At 38.6% G+C, this 18011-nt stretch overlaps 4 protein-coding genes across 4 annotated transcripts in view; 2 read left to right on the forward strand and 2 right to left on the reverse strand.

The window, feature by feature from the left end:
• Nucleotides 1-5772, reverse strand: part of wdr59 (WD repeat domain 59) — a 14629-nt gene extending 8857 nt beyond the window's left edge. The window contains exons 1-18 of the mRNA XM_057348032.1: nt 5693-5772; nt 4993-5042; nt 4463-4598; nt 4290-4375; nt 4045-4125; nt 3914-3951; nt 3727-3815; nt 3513-3629; nt 3351-3428; nt 3099-3255; nt 2358-2437; nt 2159-2288; nt 1596-1720; nt 1271-1435; nt 1096-1191; nt 717-861; nt 292-361; nt 1-148 (exon numbers count right to left, since the gene is read on the reverse strand). The exon at nt 1-148 is cut by the window's left edge and continues 6 nt beyond it. Of these exons, the coding sequence (XP_057204015.1) occupies nt 1-148; nt 292-361; nt 717-861; nt 1096-1191; nt 1271-1435; nt 1596-1720; nt 2159-2288; nt 2358-2437; nt 3099-3255; nt 3351-3428; nt 3513-3629; nt 3727-3815; nt 3914-3951; nt 4045-4125; nt 4290-4375; nt 4463-4598; nt 4993-5042; nt 5693-5746 (1845 nt within the window). The 5' untranslated portion in view covers nt 5747-5772. The remainder of the gene's footprint in view (nt 149-291; nt 362-716; nt 862-1095; nt 1192-1270; nt 1436-1595; nt 1721-2158; nt 2289-2357; nt 2438-3098; nt 3256-3350; nt 3429-3512; nt 3630-3726; nt 3816-3913; nt 3952-4044; nt 4126-4289; nt 4376-4462; nt 4599-4992; nt 5043-5692) is intronic.
• Nucleotides 5773-5804: 32 nt separating this feature from the next.
• On the forward strand, nt 5805-9078 carry nob1 (NIN1 (RPN12) binding protein 1 homolog). The gene is made up of 9 exons (XM_057348034.1): nt 5805-5909; nt 6866-6998; nt 7111-7244; nt 7329-7400; nt 7524-7664; nt 7738-8025; nt 8163-8260; nt 8401-8545; nt 8718-9078. Exons 1-9 carry the CDS (start codon nt 5841-5843, stop codon nt 8982-8984), a joined length of 1347 nt encoding a protein of 448 aa, XP_057204017.1. The 5' UTR covers nt 5805-5840; the 3' UTR covers nt 8985-9078.
• A 321-nt stretch (nt 9079-9399) lies between these two features.
• Nucleotides 9400-15278, reverse strand: cog8 (component of oligomeric golgi complex 8). Its single transcript, XM_057348033.1, has 5 exons — nt 14942-15278; nt 12457-12664; nt 11495-12313; nt 11169-11337; nt 9400-10836 (listed from the first exon to the last, which is right to left on the reverse strand). Exons 1-5 carry the CDS (start codon nt 15268-15270, stop codon nt 10484-10486), a joined length of 1878 nt encoding a protein of 625 aa, XP_057204016.1. The 5' UTR covers nt 15271-15278; the 3' UTR covers nt 9400-10483.
• Nucleotides 15279-15346: 68 nt separating this feature from the next.
• On the forward strand, nt 15347-17860 carry nip7 (NIP7 nucleolar pre-rRNA processing protein). Its single transcript, XM_057348515.1, has 5 exons — nt 15347-15491; nt 15969-16055; nt 16906-17044; nt 17157-17297; nt 17529-17860. The coding sequence occupies exons 1-5, from the start codon at nt 15436-15438 to the stop codon at nt 17646-17648; spliced, it is 543 nt and encodes a 180-aa protein (XP_057204498.1). The 5' UTR covers nt 15347-15435; the 3' UTR covers nt 17649-17860.
• Nucleotides 17861-18011: the final 151 nt, after the last annotated feature.

Here is an 18011-nt window from a genome sequence, read left to right on the forward strand (position 1 = left end):
TTTGTAGTAAAAGGATGAGATGGAGACTTGATCTTTGTCTGTGCGTGTTGGACTCCCGCTGTACAGCCTCAGCGTGGACTGAGACTCTGTTCGCATTTTCATGGGCGTCAACACCCCGCTGTGATACGCGGAGAGAGCCGACAGCGACCTGTGAACACACACACCTGTCTTTCAACACAAATCCAATCATTCTTGATTAAATGAGCAAAAAGGCTTACTATCAGGAAATATCAAATTGTCCTTCATCTTTTGAAATAAAAAACTTTCGCTAAACAGCATTTGTAAGTTCACCTGGGAGTGGGTTCAGTCGTAGGGACTGTACGATGCATAGTCATGGGCCGTGTGAAATATACCAAGGAACCTAATGGGCAGAAATGTTAACAAACTATTAAAGGGAAAGTTCACAAAAATATAAAACTTCTTTCATTATTTATTCACACTCATGCCATTTCAAACTTGTAAGACTTTATTCTTTTTCTGAAGAAGTCAAAAGACGATTCTTTTTAAATATGCTGGACCCCACTGACTTCCATTATATGGACACAAAACCACTGGGCCATTTCTCAAAATATCTTCTTTTGTGTGTCACAGAAGAAAGAGTCAGATACAGGTTTTCTGCATGAGGGTAAATAAATGATGACTCCATTTTTATTTTTTTTAAACTGTAAGGTTTAAAAAATAAAATGATAAGGACGCAAGGTATCATCTCAGTTAACCTGTCCCGCAGAAGCGAGCCCCTGAGGTGCGAGGAAACGGGATGTTGGCGTCCTGGTACGAGCCGTATGTGTTGGTCACTCGGGGAAAAGTGGGAAGGGCAGGTGTCACCGGATTGGTAAGCCCATAGGGGTTTGTACCGTCCTCCTGGTCATTCAAACAGAGACGGAGAACAAACAGTGGCTAGAAAATTGTAGAATCCTAGATCTCTATCTATAGCTCAGGTCTCTCCTTCAATCCAAATTGATATTGTCATTCAGGTCTCATTCACGTTTGCAGCACAAATACGGCGGACTGGATTTCTTTACAACAGAGTTTGGGATTGTTTCAAATCTCCTGCCCAAAGGAGGAATAATCATAGTGATGCTCAAGTTCACTCACCATATCTGACTCCAAACAAGACACCAGCTGTCTAACACACGGCTCCAAACAGTTCTGGTTTCTCTTCACCTTCTGAAGCGATGTATCAGTCAAGATCTGCGAGAGACAAAACGCTGCCTGTAAATGATATTTTTCACGGTGAGTTTCACCTATGAAGCTCTGTTATTGTTTCAACCTTCTGTATTTTGCTCTTCATGGACGATGAGATGTTTGTTGGCGGGACAAACTGGAAAGACGGAGCTGCGTTGTTGGGATACTGGGCGGGAAACTTCACGACGAGACGGACCCGGTTGGCTCCACAGTCGGCTGACACGAAGCAACTGCCGTTAACGGCATCCATCTATAAGAACAATGACAATGCATTCTGGGTATGTGTGGTGGTTAAGGTCATGACGCTGTAATCTAAATGTTGCTTGTTCAAACGGTTCATTTCTTTGAATTATGCAAAAAAGATTAAAGACGATTTGGCTTTGGGTTTTCAACAAACACAAGTGACTCACCTCCACGTTGACGTTGCGAATCTGCAGGTTGACCAGAGAAAACTCCTGCTGGAGCGTCTGAGGCAAACCCGAAACATCATTCCTACCACCTGACGTCAGGCCGGACCCCGGGCCTTCAAACTGATCTGTGAATGAACAACATTAATCATGTACAATAAATTGAAAGGATTAGTTCAAAAGTGCAAAAATGAAAACTTTGTCATTATTTACTCACCCTTACGTCATTCAATTGATGTCACAGGTACAAACTTTCATTAAATGATGAATAATATTTTAGTTGTTTTTTACCAAAAGCTGATTCAAATGCCTTCAGCACACTTGTAATATACAGCACGAGTGATGTGGAGTTACTTTATAATGCTTTTGCATCGTTTGGAAGCATAAGGAGGCGATTACCCAAAACAACAATTTGGCGAACTCTGTGTTTTGGTTCAAAACCACCCATGAAATGACATTTTTGGCTAAACAATTCTTTCATGAAGAATGTATTTTTACTTGTTGCTGTCAGAGTAAATACTGTAATCGAAATGTACTGATTCCATAGTTAACAGAGTTGTTTTCACCTTGTGAATTCTCTGTCAGTCCAGGACTGAGTGGAGGTTCAGAGTCTTGCGCTCGCAGCGTCTTCTCTGTGTCTGCAGTGAGGGTCAAGCCCTCCATCAACTCACCCACGATGTCATTCGCACAACACAGCTGTGAAACACACACACACAGTCACCAAACTGAATCAGAGTCCATTTAATTTATATTCAGGAGTTTTACCTTTTGGAGTTGAGGGTCTACTCTCCATATCCTCAGGCTCTGATCTCTGGACCATGTGACCAGCTGGCAGTCTTTGGAACCTAAAATGCAAGCGGAGATTCTAAAATGACTGTACTCTGGATTTACTAATTAAGTAAGTGACATACACAAGGAAGCAAAATAATGACAATTTTTGGAAACATGCAGTGATACTACCATTGTATTCTTTGACGTTCCTTCCAGTACCATGTGAATTTCAGTACACATAAATATGAACATTTAGTATCATGATGTACAGTATATCAAAGTATTACAGTGACACCGTCACTGTTCCACAGTATGCACTTTTGTAGTCAAAAACAGCATTTGCAAGCCATTTTATCTCTGCAATGAGGTATTTCTGAACCGGAAAAGCACAGGATATTCAACAGAAAAGTAAACAACTGGACAAGCATTGTCATCTAACGTAACACAATAAGATGACAAACAGTTACTAGAAAAGTAAATGAAAAAAAATCATGTTTTTTATTATGTTTTTATTGCGTTTTATTTGTGTTAGTTAGCTGTATTTTGGAGCTACGATGGCTTAAATCAAAACAAACCAACTGCAGTTTGATTGATATTCATTGGAATGCACAATAAAAAACATAATGTTTTATCTCATTTTGGAACCAAACTCTTCAAATATAGGTTTGGACTTTTGTTTACTTAACAAACAAAACAATTCCCAGAATTCTCCCTGGTTGTGTCTCTCGCGCTCACCTTCCTTCTGCGGTCTCCACTGAAACTCCAGCACGACGTCATCATGTCCCACAAAAGCGTGAACGGGGCTGTTGAGCTCCAGCGTGCTCCACAGGAGAAGACTGTTCTCTCGGCGGAGCTGAGGAACCATCACTGTAACCAGCCCATTAGAGAAGGGCTGATCAAGGAAGAGAAGGCAATACGTACTTTACAAGAGTCACGTTTATATTTCAAATATGGAAAACGATTCAGATTATTTTGAAAGAAGCGTACCGTGTATCTGGCCTTCCAAACAGGCACCTGACACGGCAAGATATCGAGGTACTTCCGAGGTTGTCTGTAATCCCAAAACTTTTGGGGTAGATCAGCACGGAGCGGGTATTAGTTAAATAATCAAATGTGAGCAATTTGATGAATAATCAGAGTTAGAATCACCCGAACAGAGTTGTCTTGGCTAGAAGTGGCCAGGATGTATTCATTATCGGGGTGCCAATCCAAACCATGGATCTTTGATAGGTGGGCTGCTACATACTCTACTGCAGTGTTGGGTTTCTGAAACAAAAACAATATAATAACACCTTAATCCCAGTAAAAATAACCAGTTTGTTGTTTGTTGTGGCTTTAAAATGAAGCAGAATGACATAATCACCCTCTTATCCCAGATTCTGACATCTCCATCATGACTGGAGGCCAAACAGTAGTGATTCCGTTTGTTCCATTTAACCTGAGAGGCTCCGGCTGATAAGTGCAAGAGAATAAATGAGCACGAATATAAAAATGGACAGGCTGTTTATTGTAAATACAGTTAAGTCAGGTTGCAGCATGTTTACACTCACCCACAGCAGACAACGCCGCAGTCGGTTTCCGTGTGTCCCTGGAACCAAAAAACGAGAAAATGTGTAACATATGAGATGTTCTACAAACTGCTTCTTTGACTGTTTAGCACACGTTGTTTTTGTGCCCGTACCTTGTGTCCCATATGTAAATGTATGTGTCCACAGAACTAGTGACAAGCAATTCTGGATCAAACCAGGACCAGTCCAAATCACTGAAACACCAGAAACACTTCTGTAACAAAACCTGTAGCAATGCAACTGAAACGATTTAACATTTTAACATAAAAAACAATACAATATGCTGCATTATATTGACATTGAGGTCAAAGTTCATAGTAGGGTAGCTCTAGAAGTTTCTTAAGGTCACGCGCGTCACCTTATAACACGTGTGTGGCCTTGCAAAGACGTGTGTGGCTCGCCAAATCCATTACGCCATGCATACAGATCGACACGCTGGTTACTCTATGTAAAGAGAAAAACCGACATGACATACACGATTTATGAATTTACGCTGTCTTGAATCAATTGATATTTGTAATGCTTTCATACAGATGCAGCAAATAAATGCGCCTCGGTTCTGTGTGGATTCCACTGGACCGTCCCAACATCCCATTTGCTCTGGCGGCTGATTTTGCGTGGAGCTTCAGACGGCGTCTCCAGATTGACAACATATAAAAATCGTCTCCTATAAACAATATTGACAAGAAAATAAAAATGCAAATAAATAAATAAAGTGTGACACAATGGAAAGAGAGCTTGAGAGGCAGTACAAACAAACGCAGTTTTAATATGTTTCGTATTTAAGTCACATCAGAATTTCCACAGTTCCATTTGTATTATTTTGTAGTTTTGATGAGTTTACTATTATTCTAAAATAAGGATATTTAAAAAAAAAAGAATGAGCAAGTGACCATTAACTTTTGAACAATTGAATAATAACAAACTGAAAGCAACAATAAATGAAGAACAGATGCAGCTACACAATCACTGGGAATATGTTTGGAAGGGTGTGCTTTTAATAACACAGATGTTAGGGAATGTTGACATGCTGATGTGACTTTAGTTCAAGCTGTACACACCCAGAGAGAACGGCGTGCATGCCGAGACAGTCCACTGACATGGCAGTAGCCTGAAAAAACAAAATGTTCATTTAAAACATGAATGACCACATGTTTTCTAATATATTTTTCCACGTTCATTGTATTACATGTTAGATTTTCATATGGTGCCGCAAATGTTTGTACATGTTTAAAAAAAAAAAAGAGTTTAAAATGCAACAAAGTTTTCCAAAATCCTCAGCAGAGCCCCCCCACCCATTGTACTTGTTATAAAATCAAATTATACCCTTTCAAAAATGTAAAATAGCAAATTAGCAAACAAAGTCTCTGCGTACTACAGTTGCTGTTCACCGCAAATTTATATTCATTAATATCCCAAATAAAAACTGTAGTATGCTTTAGTATTACTACATATAGTGTTACTTAACTTCACTACTATACAGTTGATCAATTTACTATTACAGAATATTGTAGTATACATTTTCACGATAGCGATGTTAACTAATACAGAGTTACCACAGTTGTGCTGTCACATTATTAACTATAGTAACTGTGACTACCACAGTCAAGCCACCACACAATATTAAACAAAGTCATTACATCAAAGTTTCAATGCAATTTCTCGCAGGACAATCTTGCACGTTCACTGCTCTAACGCTGACCACAAATCTAAACTTTTAAATGCATGTGATGCACGTTTACAGGTGCAGTTAGCAGTTACCTGTGCATCTCTAAACTCCACCACCACATTCTCACTGCTCCAGCGCGCCGCCATCTTTCCCCACAACCAGAACGTCAACAAACGACGTCACGCTCACGGGACGAGTGCGGCTTCTCGCGAGACTGACGCGATTGGCAGCTCGATCAAGATGGCGGCTGCTATGGTGGAGCATGTTGTGGCAGATGCTGGCGCTTTCCTCGTTATAGCTCCTCTGCACGTGAGTTATTGTTGGTGGCATGGTGCGTTATTTGACGAGTTCATGACCGCTGCGCGAGGATACATTTTCTGGCACACGGGCAGTGACTTCAGATAGAGAATGTGAAGCCACGTTACGCCATCTTGGGAGGATCGCTGCAAGTGCGCACAATGCAGTGTTTTGGTTTTCTTGTTTGATAAGGAAATATAACTATGGTAGGTCGCTCATGCTGTTTTAAAAACTGTCATAGCACTATGTAGAGTCCAGGGGCCGGATTCACGAAACTGTTCTTAAGAGAAAATATAAGATATTAATTAAGATAAATTATAGGAAGTTCGAAAGAATGTCTCTTCTTAAAAGTTTTCAAATATTTTCTTAAGAGCGTATTCATTTTTTTCATAAGAATTAAATGACATATGCTTTGTCAATCAATCTTGAGAAATAAATGTAGGAACGGTCTGTTTTCGGGAATACAAAATATTCCTAACTTTTCTCTTAAATTCGAATTTAAGAAAAAATATGGCAGTTAAGCAGAATTTTTTCTTAAGAATGTTGAATTCCGCCCCTGGTTCTTTAGCTTTCGATTTCTCAATATATCAAACAAAACAAGTAACGGTACATATCAAAACAATAACAGCAGTGGAGTATGATCCTCCCAAGATGGCGGCGCAACATGCAACACAGTCAGTGACGTCAGCTTCACATTCTCTATAGTAACTATATAGTAGTTTGATGTACTGTAATAAAATTATATTGTTGTGTATGTTATATAAATATGACGTAAGACGTGGCTATTGGTAGCACAAGTTAGCAAAGTTTTATTGTGCTAGCATGGTTTTTAAATATGGTATCATGGTGATGGCATCATTTTATATATATATTATTTGTAGTTATAATATAAGTGTGGCATAATGGCATTTATTTTGCATATCTGATAAAATGTGGAAAATTATCTGTTGTTACATGTCTTGTTTTAGGAAATTGGAAAGAACATCTACACCTTGAAAGCTGTTGTTGAAGAAATTCGGGACAAACAAACTAAAAGGAACTTGGCCTTCCTTCCATACAAACTGAATTTTAAAGAACCTTTACCAGAGTACATACGACTTGGTAAAACCAACTTCGAAAACTACTGTTAATAATAAATGCCTTTGTTTACATGCTGAAGGACTGTTTTCAGTGCATTGTTGTAAGTCTTAACTTTGATCTTATTAAATTACAGTCACAGAATTTGCTAAAAAGACAGGAGATTACCCCAGTCTGTCAGCCACGGACATCAAAGTCTTAGCCCTGACTTATCAACTGGAAACTGAAAATGTGGGTACTGACCATTTGAAAAAAGAGCCTGAGAAAAAGGTACAAATGTTTGAATCATTCAGGTTGATCGTGAATAAAAAAGATTTATGTTCTTTGTTTAGACATTTTCTGTTTGGATTTCAGGTTCAAATATGCAGCACAAAAAGGCATCCAGAGACTCCTGCTGATATTGCTGGTTTCCACTATCCATCAAAAGTAAAACGAGAACCTTCAGATTACATTCAAATGACGTTAAAGGAACATTCAGGACTTAAATGTTCAGTTGATATTAAGCAATGACTAAATATTTAATGCTTTATTTTTAATCTGAAACAAAAGTCAACAGGTAAACAGGGCGCTGTTGTCAAAAATTCACCTACAGCGAATGAACCACGAGACACAGACAGTTCAGAGTTCAACACCTTTCAGTTCTGGAGGAACCCTCTGCCCAGCATTGAGACTGACCTGCTGGAGTTACTGGTGAGAAGACAGATACATTCACACGGCTGACAGAATAAAGGCGGTTGTGTTGCTAACTGTTCTTTCTCTGTAGGCGGCAGACAAGGTCACGGTGAAAGACGGTTTTGGAGATGTCACAAAGAAGCTGCACTCTTTTGATCTGTCAGCTGACAGTCATGTGACTGAGTCTGAAGACCACGATGGCATTGATGGAGGTGAACATGAGGAAGAGGGAGAACAAAGTGATGAAGAGGGCAAAGATGACGATGGTGGGGACTGGATTACTCCTGGCAACATTAAACAAGTACAGATGCAGGCCGGTGACTGTGGACCCTCAGCAGATGTCAAAGTGGGTTGTGTGACCACAGATTTCGCCATGCAGGTACTTCTCGTCAGAAAGCTGTTATGCTTCATTAAATATTATGAAAACAGTGTCATTAGAAGAATGTACACAGATCGTGCGTAAGTAAGACTTTGAATAAGAGAAAATCATGAAACTTCTTCCTGTTTTCCTGGCAGAACGTATTGATTCAGATTGGACTGCATGTGCTTTCGGTGAACGGGATGCTCATCAAACACACCAGGAGCTACATTCTGCACTGTTTCGCCTGCTTAAAGTGAGTACTGAATTTACTCAGCAAAATCATTTTAGTTTAGTCTCCTGGTAAGGGCGTTTGCGAGTAGTTAAAAATGGTATTGCTATTAGTGTTTATATTCATTTATTTTCTTATTTACATTGTGGTGTCGATTACTTCAGGACGACAACAAACATGAACAAGACTTTCTGTCCACATTGTGGGAACAACACATTGAAGAAGATCGCCGTCGCCATTAATGAAGATGGTTCCACGCAGATGCATTTTTCCAGGAACCCTAAAGTGTTGAATCCAAAAGGAAAGAGGGTGAGTACATTCATCCTCACATCAGTTCTGTCCAAACCATACCGAGATGCCTTCTAAGGAAACATCCTGAAGGCCACTAAGAAAAGAACGAAGGATCTTAGTTAGCTGCACAATAAAGTTGCCTAGATTTTGGAACATCCTTTGCATCAAGAAAGCATCTTCTCTTCCGCAGTACTCTCTACCTCTGCCACAAGGAGGAAAACACGCATCTAACCCTCATCTGGTGGAAGACCAGCGGTTCCCGCAGCAGAGGGTTTCTAAGAAAGCTCGCCAGAAGACTGATGTGCTTGACCCGGATTATATTGCTGGCAACTCTCCGTTCTCCGAGCATGATGTCTACAGCAGGTCGGCCAGCTTACACCTGCGGGAGGGCCAGACCGGAGGAGGCAAACGACGGATAAATCCTAATGCGGCACGCAAAAAATTTGTTAAAAAGTGAATGTGCTCGCACTACTCTGTCATTGTGGAAAAACGGACTTTAGAAGCTTCCGACGATATTCTTCATTAAAATGGTGTATTTACCTTTAAACCTTGCCAGTGTGCTTAACTTTGCCGTTATTTTACTTTATGTAAAATAATCTTGACTAATATATTCGTATAGGTTTTCTGTATTCTACACACATACTAGTTGAATTTGAGATATGCAAAGAGTATTATATTTTTGTGGTAAGTAATGCATCTGACATGTAATATGCCTTTAACGTGGTAATCTGCTTAAAAGTTATATTTATGCAAACCATGCAACTGGTCTGTTTCTATGTCGGTTTGTTTTTGTTAAAATCTGAAAACCTTTGGTTCATGCTAATGCATATCATGCGATTGGAAAACGGAGTCTGATATTTAATGACATTTAAACAAACCTTTGTTATATTTCTTCTCCCAAAACAGCCGGGCAAAAGTCAGATAATGAAAAAAACAAAAAGCATAGAACAGACATGAACGTCAATGCAGAAAGGTCAAATTACAGACAGAGTAGACCTAGACAATTGCCACAATCAGAAATGTACAAATGACATTGTGTTAGATAACAAAGTAGCGACCTTCTCAAAACGAATTTTACTTTTTGTGCAACGTTTTGCATGTACCTATAACCATCTGATTTTTAACGCTGAAGTCAGAGCAGGTAAAACAGGTATAGTTCATTACATTATCTAAAGGGATAGTCCACCCAAAAATGTCATGAGTTTCTCAACCTCAAGTTGTTCCAAACCTGTATAAATGTATTTGTAAGAATGTTCTCAACTGAGATTTCTGGGTCAACATTGACTACTATTAAAACGGTTGTCAAAGGTGCCCCAGAATGGTTTGTTTTCTAACAAAAAAATTATTTAAAAAAACTATGGTAGTCAATGGTTTCCCAGACATCTCAGTTGCTAACATTGTATCAAATATATTCCTCTGTGTTCAACCAAACAAAGACATTTATACAGGTTTGAAACAACTTGCCTTGCCTAAATGATGACAGAATTGTCATTTTTGGGTGAACTATCCCTTTAAGAATTAACATTTGGCAACCAGAATGTCAACATTTGGTCATTATTTTTAAACAGTCTATTATTGTTTTATGGTTAAAAGTAGTTTTGCTTAGAAGTATGCTGTGCCATGGATTTGCAAAATATATACCTTTATCTGTTCTTACTGTATCTAATGCATTGACATCTGTATAGTAAAGGTGGCTTCAGTGCCCAAACACTTATTGGGGTTATTTCAGTGACCCACAGAAAACATGCATGCACCCCATGATTCAATTTATATTTTTCCACAAGTTAAATAATAATCATATTCAATTACGTAGCTTTCATCTTCACCAAATAAATTGGCGGATAAAGATAAAAAAAAGCTCTGGGTTAAGCTTGTCTAGATGGTTGTTATTATTATCAAAACTGCACAAGAACCAGAGATACATTTAAGAAACACAAATAAAAACACGTCATATTTTTATTCCTCAACATTTATGTCTTTTGTGGATAAATCCTCCGTAAAGTCTTGAGCATGTAAAGTAGTGTCAGATTCTTCTACTGAAATGTCCTCTTTTTGAGAAAGATGAGCATCTGGCGTTAATGCAGGCTCTTCTGCATGCTTCTGTTGTTCAGAAGGAACAGGCTCTTCTGTAAACCTTTCTTCAGGTTTGACTGATGGAAGATTAGACAGGCTGTTTAAGTCAGTGCAGAGATCCAAAACAGATGTCACGGGCTCCTTCTCTGGCAGAACAAACTCCAGTGGTTCCAGAACCGCGTTCACATTGATGCAGCCGATACTGCCGTACTTATAAACCTGCGCTGGAGGGACACCTGGAATACAGATACAATTAAGGCATCAGTGTCCACAAAGGCAACATGACATGAGGGTAAATAAATGATAAAAAAAAATAGGTGAACTATCCCTTTAAAAATGTACTGACTGGAGAAAAGGCTTCTTTATACTACAGGTGTTTAGAGAGGATGGGCAGAAAAATATGCAGGCTTGGTGATCTCAGACAAAAAGAAATACATTTAAAATACTACATTTTAATGAAAAATTAAAATGAGAAGGATCACATATAACTGACCACAGTCAAAACAGCTACACTGTAATGTTCTTGCATTTTGGAAATTTAATACAATAATGTCAATGTCACGGATACCTAGTGTAAGCGCGAGCTGAGCGGGAGGAAAGAGAACCTGTAGACATCGGTTCAGGAAAGGCACCATATCTTCAGCAAAGGTACTACAGAACTGTACAAATAACTCTCGCTCTCGACTGCTGAAGGCTGATTCCTCGGCTCTGTGGAAAACCAGGATCAGCTTGGTCACCTGTAGATGGGAACAAAATTATTCAGGTCAAAACCAGAGAAACGGTTATACTTTGTCAAAGAAAGGACGTTCACTATTGTTTGTGATTCTATCTTCAATTTCAACCTTCAGTTTTTTTATTATGTACATGAGCAAGACCGCATTGAAACACGAGTACCTTGATAAGGGCTTCCTCAACACATCTGCTAACTTCCTGTGCGAGTCCAATAGGACAGCACAGTCTTAAGTCATTAAAGGCCGTGAGGACGTTATTGAGGAAGCAGGCCAGCGGTGGGAAGTCCAGCAGGGCCATGGGGGGCTGCAGTGTGCCCGGCTGGGTGCTCGGAGCCACCGGTGGAATAGCGCTTCCAAGTATTGAAGGGAAAGAAATCAGAGTGTACAAGTTCATATCCTCTTGGAACCTGTCCAGAGCCTCCTGAATAGCTTTGCGGAACGTATCCATGGCAACCTGCTGAAATATGGGAGCGAGCTGGCCGCGGAAATCCGCCCCCACCCGGCTAAAGGAAAGGCCAAAATACATGCACTGACCGAGAAGAGAGTCCAAGCGACTGCCCACCCCACGCTGGAGATCTCGGTCTAAAGTCTCCAAGAACTGCGCCGCCTGTTGGACCACCCAGCCGTGAAAGATGGCGCTCTCGTTCAACATCTGACCTCCGGGCGTGGTCAACGGATCCTCGTCGGAGAAGATGGCGCGATACTGGGTGATGATGTCAAAGAGATGCACGCGGCAGGTTTCGATGGTCTTGGTGATGTGGAAATAAGGGTCGTCGTCTGGGATGGCGGCGAGGATGGAACGCAGCCAGCTCCCGCGGGCTTGAAGGAACTTGACACGCAGCTCGGCTTCGGTGAAGACATCCATTCTGCGCAGATAGCCAATCACACGCAGACACACTGGGAGCTGCGAATTGCTGCGCAGTTGCTGGAGGAGTTGGTTCAGCATAAGTTGAGCAGAGAGTCGAACCTCTTGCACGATTCCCTAAAAGGGAACGAACATAAAAATTTGAAAAATCTTTGACAAAAATGAACCATGGTTCTATAATAGTAAAAGTGTAGTAACCATGTTTTTGGCAGTTTGATTACTTTTCATTTTACTACAAATATCCCAGTTATCTGACGTACCTGAATGACAGGCAGTGATGAGTGTTTCTTCTCCAGTCTCTTGACGTAAGCTGCCAGCTCCAGAGCCTCTTCATAATATCCGTTCCGAACGCACGTGTCCATCAGCTGAGGGATCTCCAGGATCTCCAGAATCTCAGTGTGTCGATTCAGTGTGAGACTGTTCATGCGTCTGCTAACGCTGATCTCCTCCGCTGCTTTCATGAAACCCCTGAAAGCACACAAAACAATCTCACACAGCAGTTCTAATACGAATACTTAGGGAAGTAACGATTCACCATGAGCCGGTTGAAAATCGATTATAATGTGTGAGGATTCAAATCGGTTGAGTGTGAACTGAATCGCAATACATTTTTTGAACAGCAGGGGCCGCTATTTTCACTGCAAACCTAAACGTGGACATGCTGATATTTCTTAAATGCAAAAATCCAAGAAAAGCACAGACAGTATTAGTTTGTTTATATTAAAGAGACCTTTTCTATTATTAATTTGTTATAAAATTGCAGTTTAGTTTTGTTATTTGAAATAAAACAATGTTATTATCAGAGGTGGGTAGAGTAGCCAGAATCTTTACTCAAGTAAAAGTACAAGTAACTTGAGAAATTGTTACTCAAGTAAAAGTAAAAGTCACTAGTTTAAAAATTACTTGAGTAAAAGTAAAAAAGTATGCAATGAAAAAACTACTCAAGTAGCTAGTTACTTAGTTACTTTGTATCTGATTATATAGGCCTACTACATAAAATTAATATTAACGCCAATATTTTAATAAAAATATTGATTAAAATGTAATAATTATCACAAGCAGATATCTTTGCAATATTCTAGAGAGACTAAAGAATAGACAAACACAGAAGAGACAAGCATTTCTGTAAATTTCATCTAGTCCTGATGTCACTGTAGTTTACACAACTTATTTAGAATAATAGACCATGTCAAACTAAAGCATGAACTAAACTCAGAGCATTTCCTAAGATGATCTAGAACATTTTTGAACATTTTTGAACAAAGCTCATGTTTTCTCGTGTTGTGTCACGTGTGTGTTGTGAAACGCTCTTACTTGTAAACAAACAGTAAACAGTGAACCACACGCCCATCAACATGTTTTCTTCCTTCTGTTCTTCAAATGTATATTTCTGCAAGCCCACGTCTCTGTGTCTGACAGGTAACGCGCATGTTGCTGTGTCTGACGAACAGGTCTCGCGGAAGTGTGCATATTGCGGGCATTTATCATTGCTGGCAAACAATATGACACATTTGCAGTTTTGATTGTATAGATATAGATTAATATCCACTTCATCCAACGCTCTTTGTGTTCTGCGTGTTCTTAAATTTCGCGCTACGAGGAGACAGTGAGTAATCCTGCTTCAGATGATTCAGATCGTGCTGCGAACTGAACAAATCATTTGAACTGATTCATTAGCCTATTCATATGGTTTTGCCCATTGTTCAATTAATGCTTTCAAAAGAATCGACTCAAAAGAATCGATAACTCGGGAATGCCCGTAAAAGAGACGACAACCTTGAAATAAACAACGCGTTTTAAAAAGCATATTTTAAAATGAAGGAACGAAGGAACGTCACGCAATGTAAGTTATGTAATGAAGTAAAAGTACAGATTTTCTATTAGAAATTTACTCAAGTAAGAGTAAAAGTACACACTTTTAATTTTACTTAAAAAGTACATATTTTCCAAAATGTTACTCAAGTAAATGTAACGAAGTAAATGTACCGCGTTACTACCCACCTCTGGTTATTATACAAAGAAACGTGAAGCATTTAAGGTATAATGCAAGGATAGTTGTTCATTTCTAATTTGTTTCATTTTGTAAAAATAAATCGTGAGTAAATCGTGAATAAATCGTGAATAAATCGCATCGTGAGATCAGAATAGTGAATCGTTACATCCCTACGAATAGAAGTATGTTGACACGTGTAATCTGAGTTCATTTCTTTTCGCGGGACTCTTGTTTACAAGTCTTACTAAAGGAAACAATAGAAACCACGAGGAATTCTAATGAAGTTATAATGGGATTGGATTGGTTTAATGGAAACTAATGCGAACCAACGGAGCACCATAAAATCTATTGAAATACGGTCCAAAACACACTACATTTTGTAATGGTTTTGATATTAAACAGCATCAAAATAGTATTTGTAATGAACCTCCAATACAGTATCACATATTTATGTATATATTTCTTCTCTCTGCTAATTTTATTGCGAAATAATTCAACTATTTCGTTATAATTCTTACGTCTGTAAAGTGTTTTAAAGTACAATATCCTATGCATTTTTATTTCCTTTTTGTATATAATATCACTTTATAAATTGTGCATATTGTATATATCCCGTCTAAACTGTATAGGGAGTATTTTATGTTGATAAACTGTCACACTGCAGGATTTTCACTCCTTGTACACCTGTCAACGACGTGACCTTAGAAGTTAATGAAATGAGGAAAACCGATCTCCTCATATCAGACACATACCTGCATTTCTCTCCAAAGCTGGGTAGTTTGTTCAATAGTTTCGAGACGCTGTTCTCCACTTTGCTGAAGTCAGCGTAGATCTGCTGTGTGCAGTCTGCGGTCCTGATGAAGGTCTTGTAGTTTCTGAAGGCCAGTTCACGGGTCTGCTGGAGAATCTGAGCTCTCTCCTCAGAAAGACGCTCGGGTTCGCGGTTTAATGTCTCCACGCCGTACGAGCTCAACTCCGACAAATACGCCGCGAAGTCTGGATTCTCCCTCCAGTTCTCTGGAAAGCTGTCTTTGAAGATTGACGCCAGGATACTCTCATCTTCCACGTCTACGGCAGCCATGATCGAAAGTCAAGCGTTGTTGATTCGAAACGCGTCAATAAACTTTATTTAAAGAAGTGACGTCAGAGCTGCGCGACGGGCTGCACAGTTCACACGTGTGCGGAGTGCGAGTGCTGCGATATTCGTAGCTCTACAGAATTAAAATATTTTAAAATACGATTAATCATGCGTCCTTTAACGGAAGAAGAAACCAAAACGATGTTTGAAAAACTCTCTAAATAGTAAGTAGCGTGTTGTGAGCAGTACCTTTTATATCGTGTATTAGAAGTTTGTCATCAAGTGTAAATGAGCTAAGTATTCTGATCTGATCTGATCTGATACAACGTTACATTGTTATGTATACAACGTTATGTTGTATTATAGTTGTTTATGACACATAATGGATATGTATTAATTGTTTGGATTCTGTATTATTGGGACTTAATCCATTTGAATTACTATTGTTTTGTAATGTATTTGATGTGTAGTTTGCTGTATTTGATATTGTTTATGATACTTACAGTTTATTTTTCCTTATGTATTATGTAATTCGTTTGTTATGTGATTTCCTGGTATTGTTATTTACAACATTGTTTTATTTATACAATGCTTTTAAGGATAATGATAAAGTATTTGGATTTTATGACACAAAGTCAGTGGCATTCCACTCTTTTGGGCACGATGAACATGTTAATTGTATATGTTTGTTGTGTTTCTAGCATTGGAGAGAATATCAAACTTCTTGTTGATCGGCCTGATGGGACTTATTGTTTCAGACTTCATAATGATCGAGTATATTATATGAGGTAAAAACATTCTGCATATATTATTCCACTAGGTGACAATGATTTAGTCAACTTCTAAATGTACATTCTTTAATGGTTTAATATAATGTTGATTTCAATTAGGGCTGTCACGATTATTAAATAATCGTCTCATCGCGATTGTTTGACCTCATCGCGATGATTTCGGATCATCGCAATTATCGCACATCTCTATAGAAGACACTAGGGGGAGCTGTAGTGCATCTGCATATTGCATATTTTAGTGTATATATTGTTACTAAAGCATGGTAATACTTGTAAAATGTACCACCACAACACAATCACTTAAAAAAAAACTAAAACATATACAAATTACCTGCAGTACAATTTAATATTATTTAAGCAAATCTCAGTGTGAAAACCAGTCTACCAAAATTTCATTAACACACAAGTAAAATTTTACTGTAGTCTTGCAAGTGAGAAAAAATTTGAAATCAAATTTTAATGGTGGCTTCAATTCACACCTGATCAATTTACTTCATTTACAAGTATTTGGCGGTTGTATTATTGACAGGTAAAAGCCTAAACCTTAAATATATGATGACCCAATTTTTTCTGATGTATTTCCAAGAAAAAAACATAGTCTTGTATTCAGAACAATATGGTCGTTTCAATCGCTGAATCAAAAATGAATGAGAATTAAATGTCAAAGCTCAAAAACAGACAATTAATCGTCATAATCGCCAAAGCCCTAAAACAGACAATTAATCGCCATAATCGCAATGATTTATTAGACAATTAATCGTCAATCAAATTTCATAATCGTGACAGCCCTAATTTCAATTAAAAAATATGCATAATGATTTTTATATCGTCACATTCTTCATTCTAGTGAGAAAATGCTGAAGTTGGCAACAAACATTGCCAGAAATAAACTTGTGTCAGTTGGTACATGTTTTGGAAAGTTCACAAAGACACAGAAGTTCCGTCTGCACATCACAGCTCTCGATTTTCTTGCACCCTATGCCAAGGTAAACAATCAGTCTGTCTTCAAATATTAACATTTAATAATATGCATAGCAAATTTCACTGATCCATTGATTACTATTAAAAATACAATGCGCCCTGTGTATGATATTGCAGTTTAAGGTTTGGGTGAAGCCTGGGGCGGAGCAGTCGTTCCTGTATGGCAATCACGTTTTAAAGTCCGGCCTGGGAAGAATCACAGAAAACACAGCGCAGTATCAGGGAGTGGTGGTGTATTCCATGGCAGATGTACCGCTGGTAAGAGATCAGTGTTTAAAAATGCTCAGGGTAGAAAACTGTTGTCATCTAAAGCGGAATCAACGTTTAAGTACATTTTACCGTCTTCATTCTTCAGTTGGTACAATGAAGGATGTAGAACTAGAATGACTGACTCTAAGAGAGAAAAATGTAGACATTTCTTTTAAAACTGTTTTTGTTTGAAATGTTTGACATTTATTTGTGCCCTTAACATCTCAATCTCAATTTCAGGGTTTTGGAGTTGCAGCGAAGACCACACAGGAGTGTCGTAAAGTTGATCCCATGTCTATCGTAGTGTTCCATCAGGCTGATGTTGGAGAATTCATCAGGAGTGAAGACACACTCACATAAAAGCACATCAACTCCAAAACTTATAATGGACAATTTTCTACATTCAGCCGAAGTTCTTATCACATTTATAAGGAGTTACAAGTGCGACATTCAAAGGAGAAGTGTCGCCATTCCATATGTATCAGTGACATCTGACAATGATCAATTTACAAACCCAACATCCTGTTGACTTTCCATTCATGTTTTCTCTGTTAAGAAACAATTAAATGACACTTAAAGGTTGTGAAATGCATGTTTATTTATGGATCAAATGAAATATAAGACTTAAATAGATTGATATAGTAACTTTTGTACTCACACAAACCATTTAAAAAGAAAATGTTTATTTAAATACACTGATCTTTAAATTAGGAGTCAGACGCG

Source organism: Triplophysa rosa, linkage group LG12 (assembly GCF_024868665.1).
Source record: "Triplophysa rosa linkage group LG12, Trosa_1v2, whole genome shotgun sequence".
NCBI lineage: Eukaryota > Metazoa > Chordata > Actinopteri > Cypriniformes > Nemacheilidae > Triplophysa > Triplophysa rosa.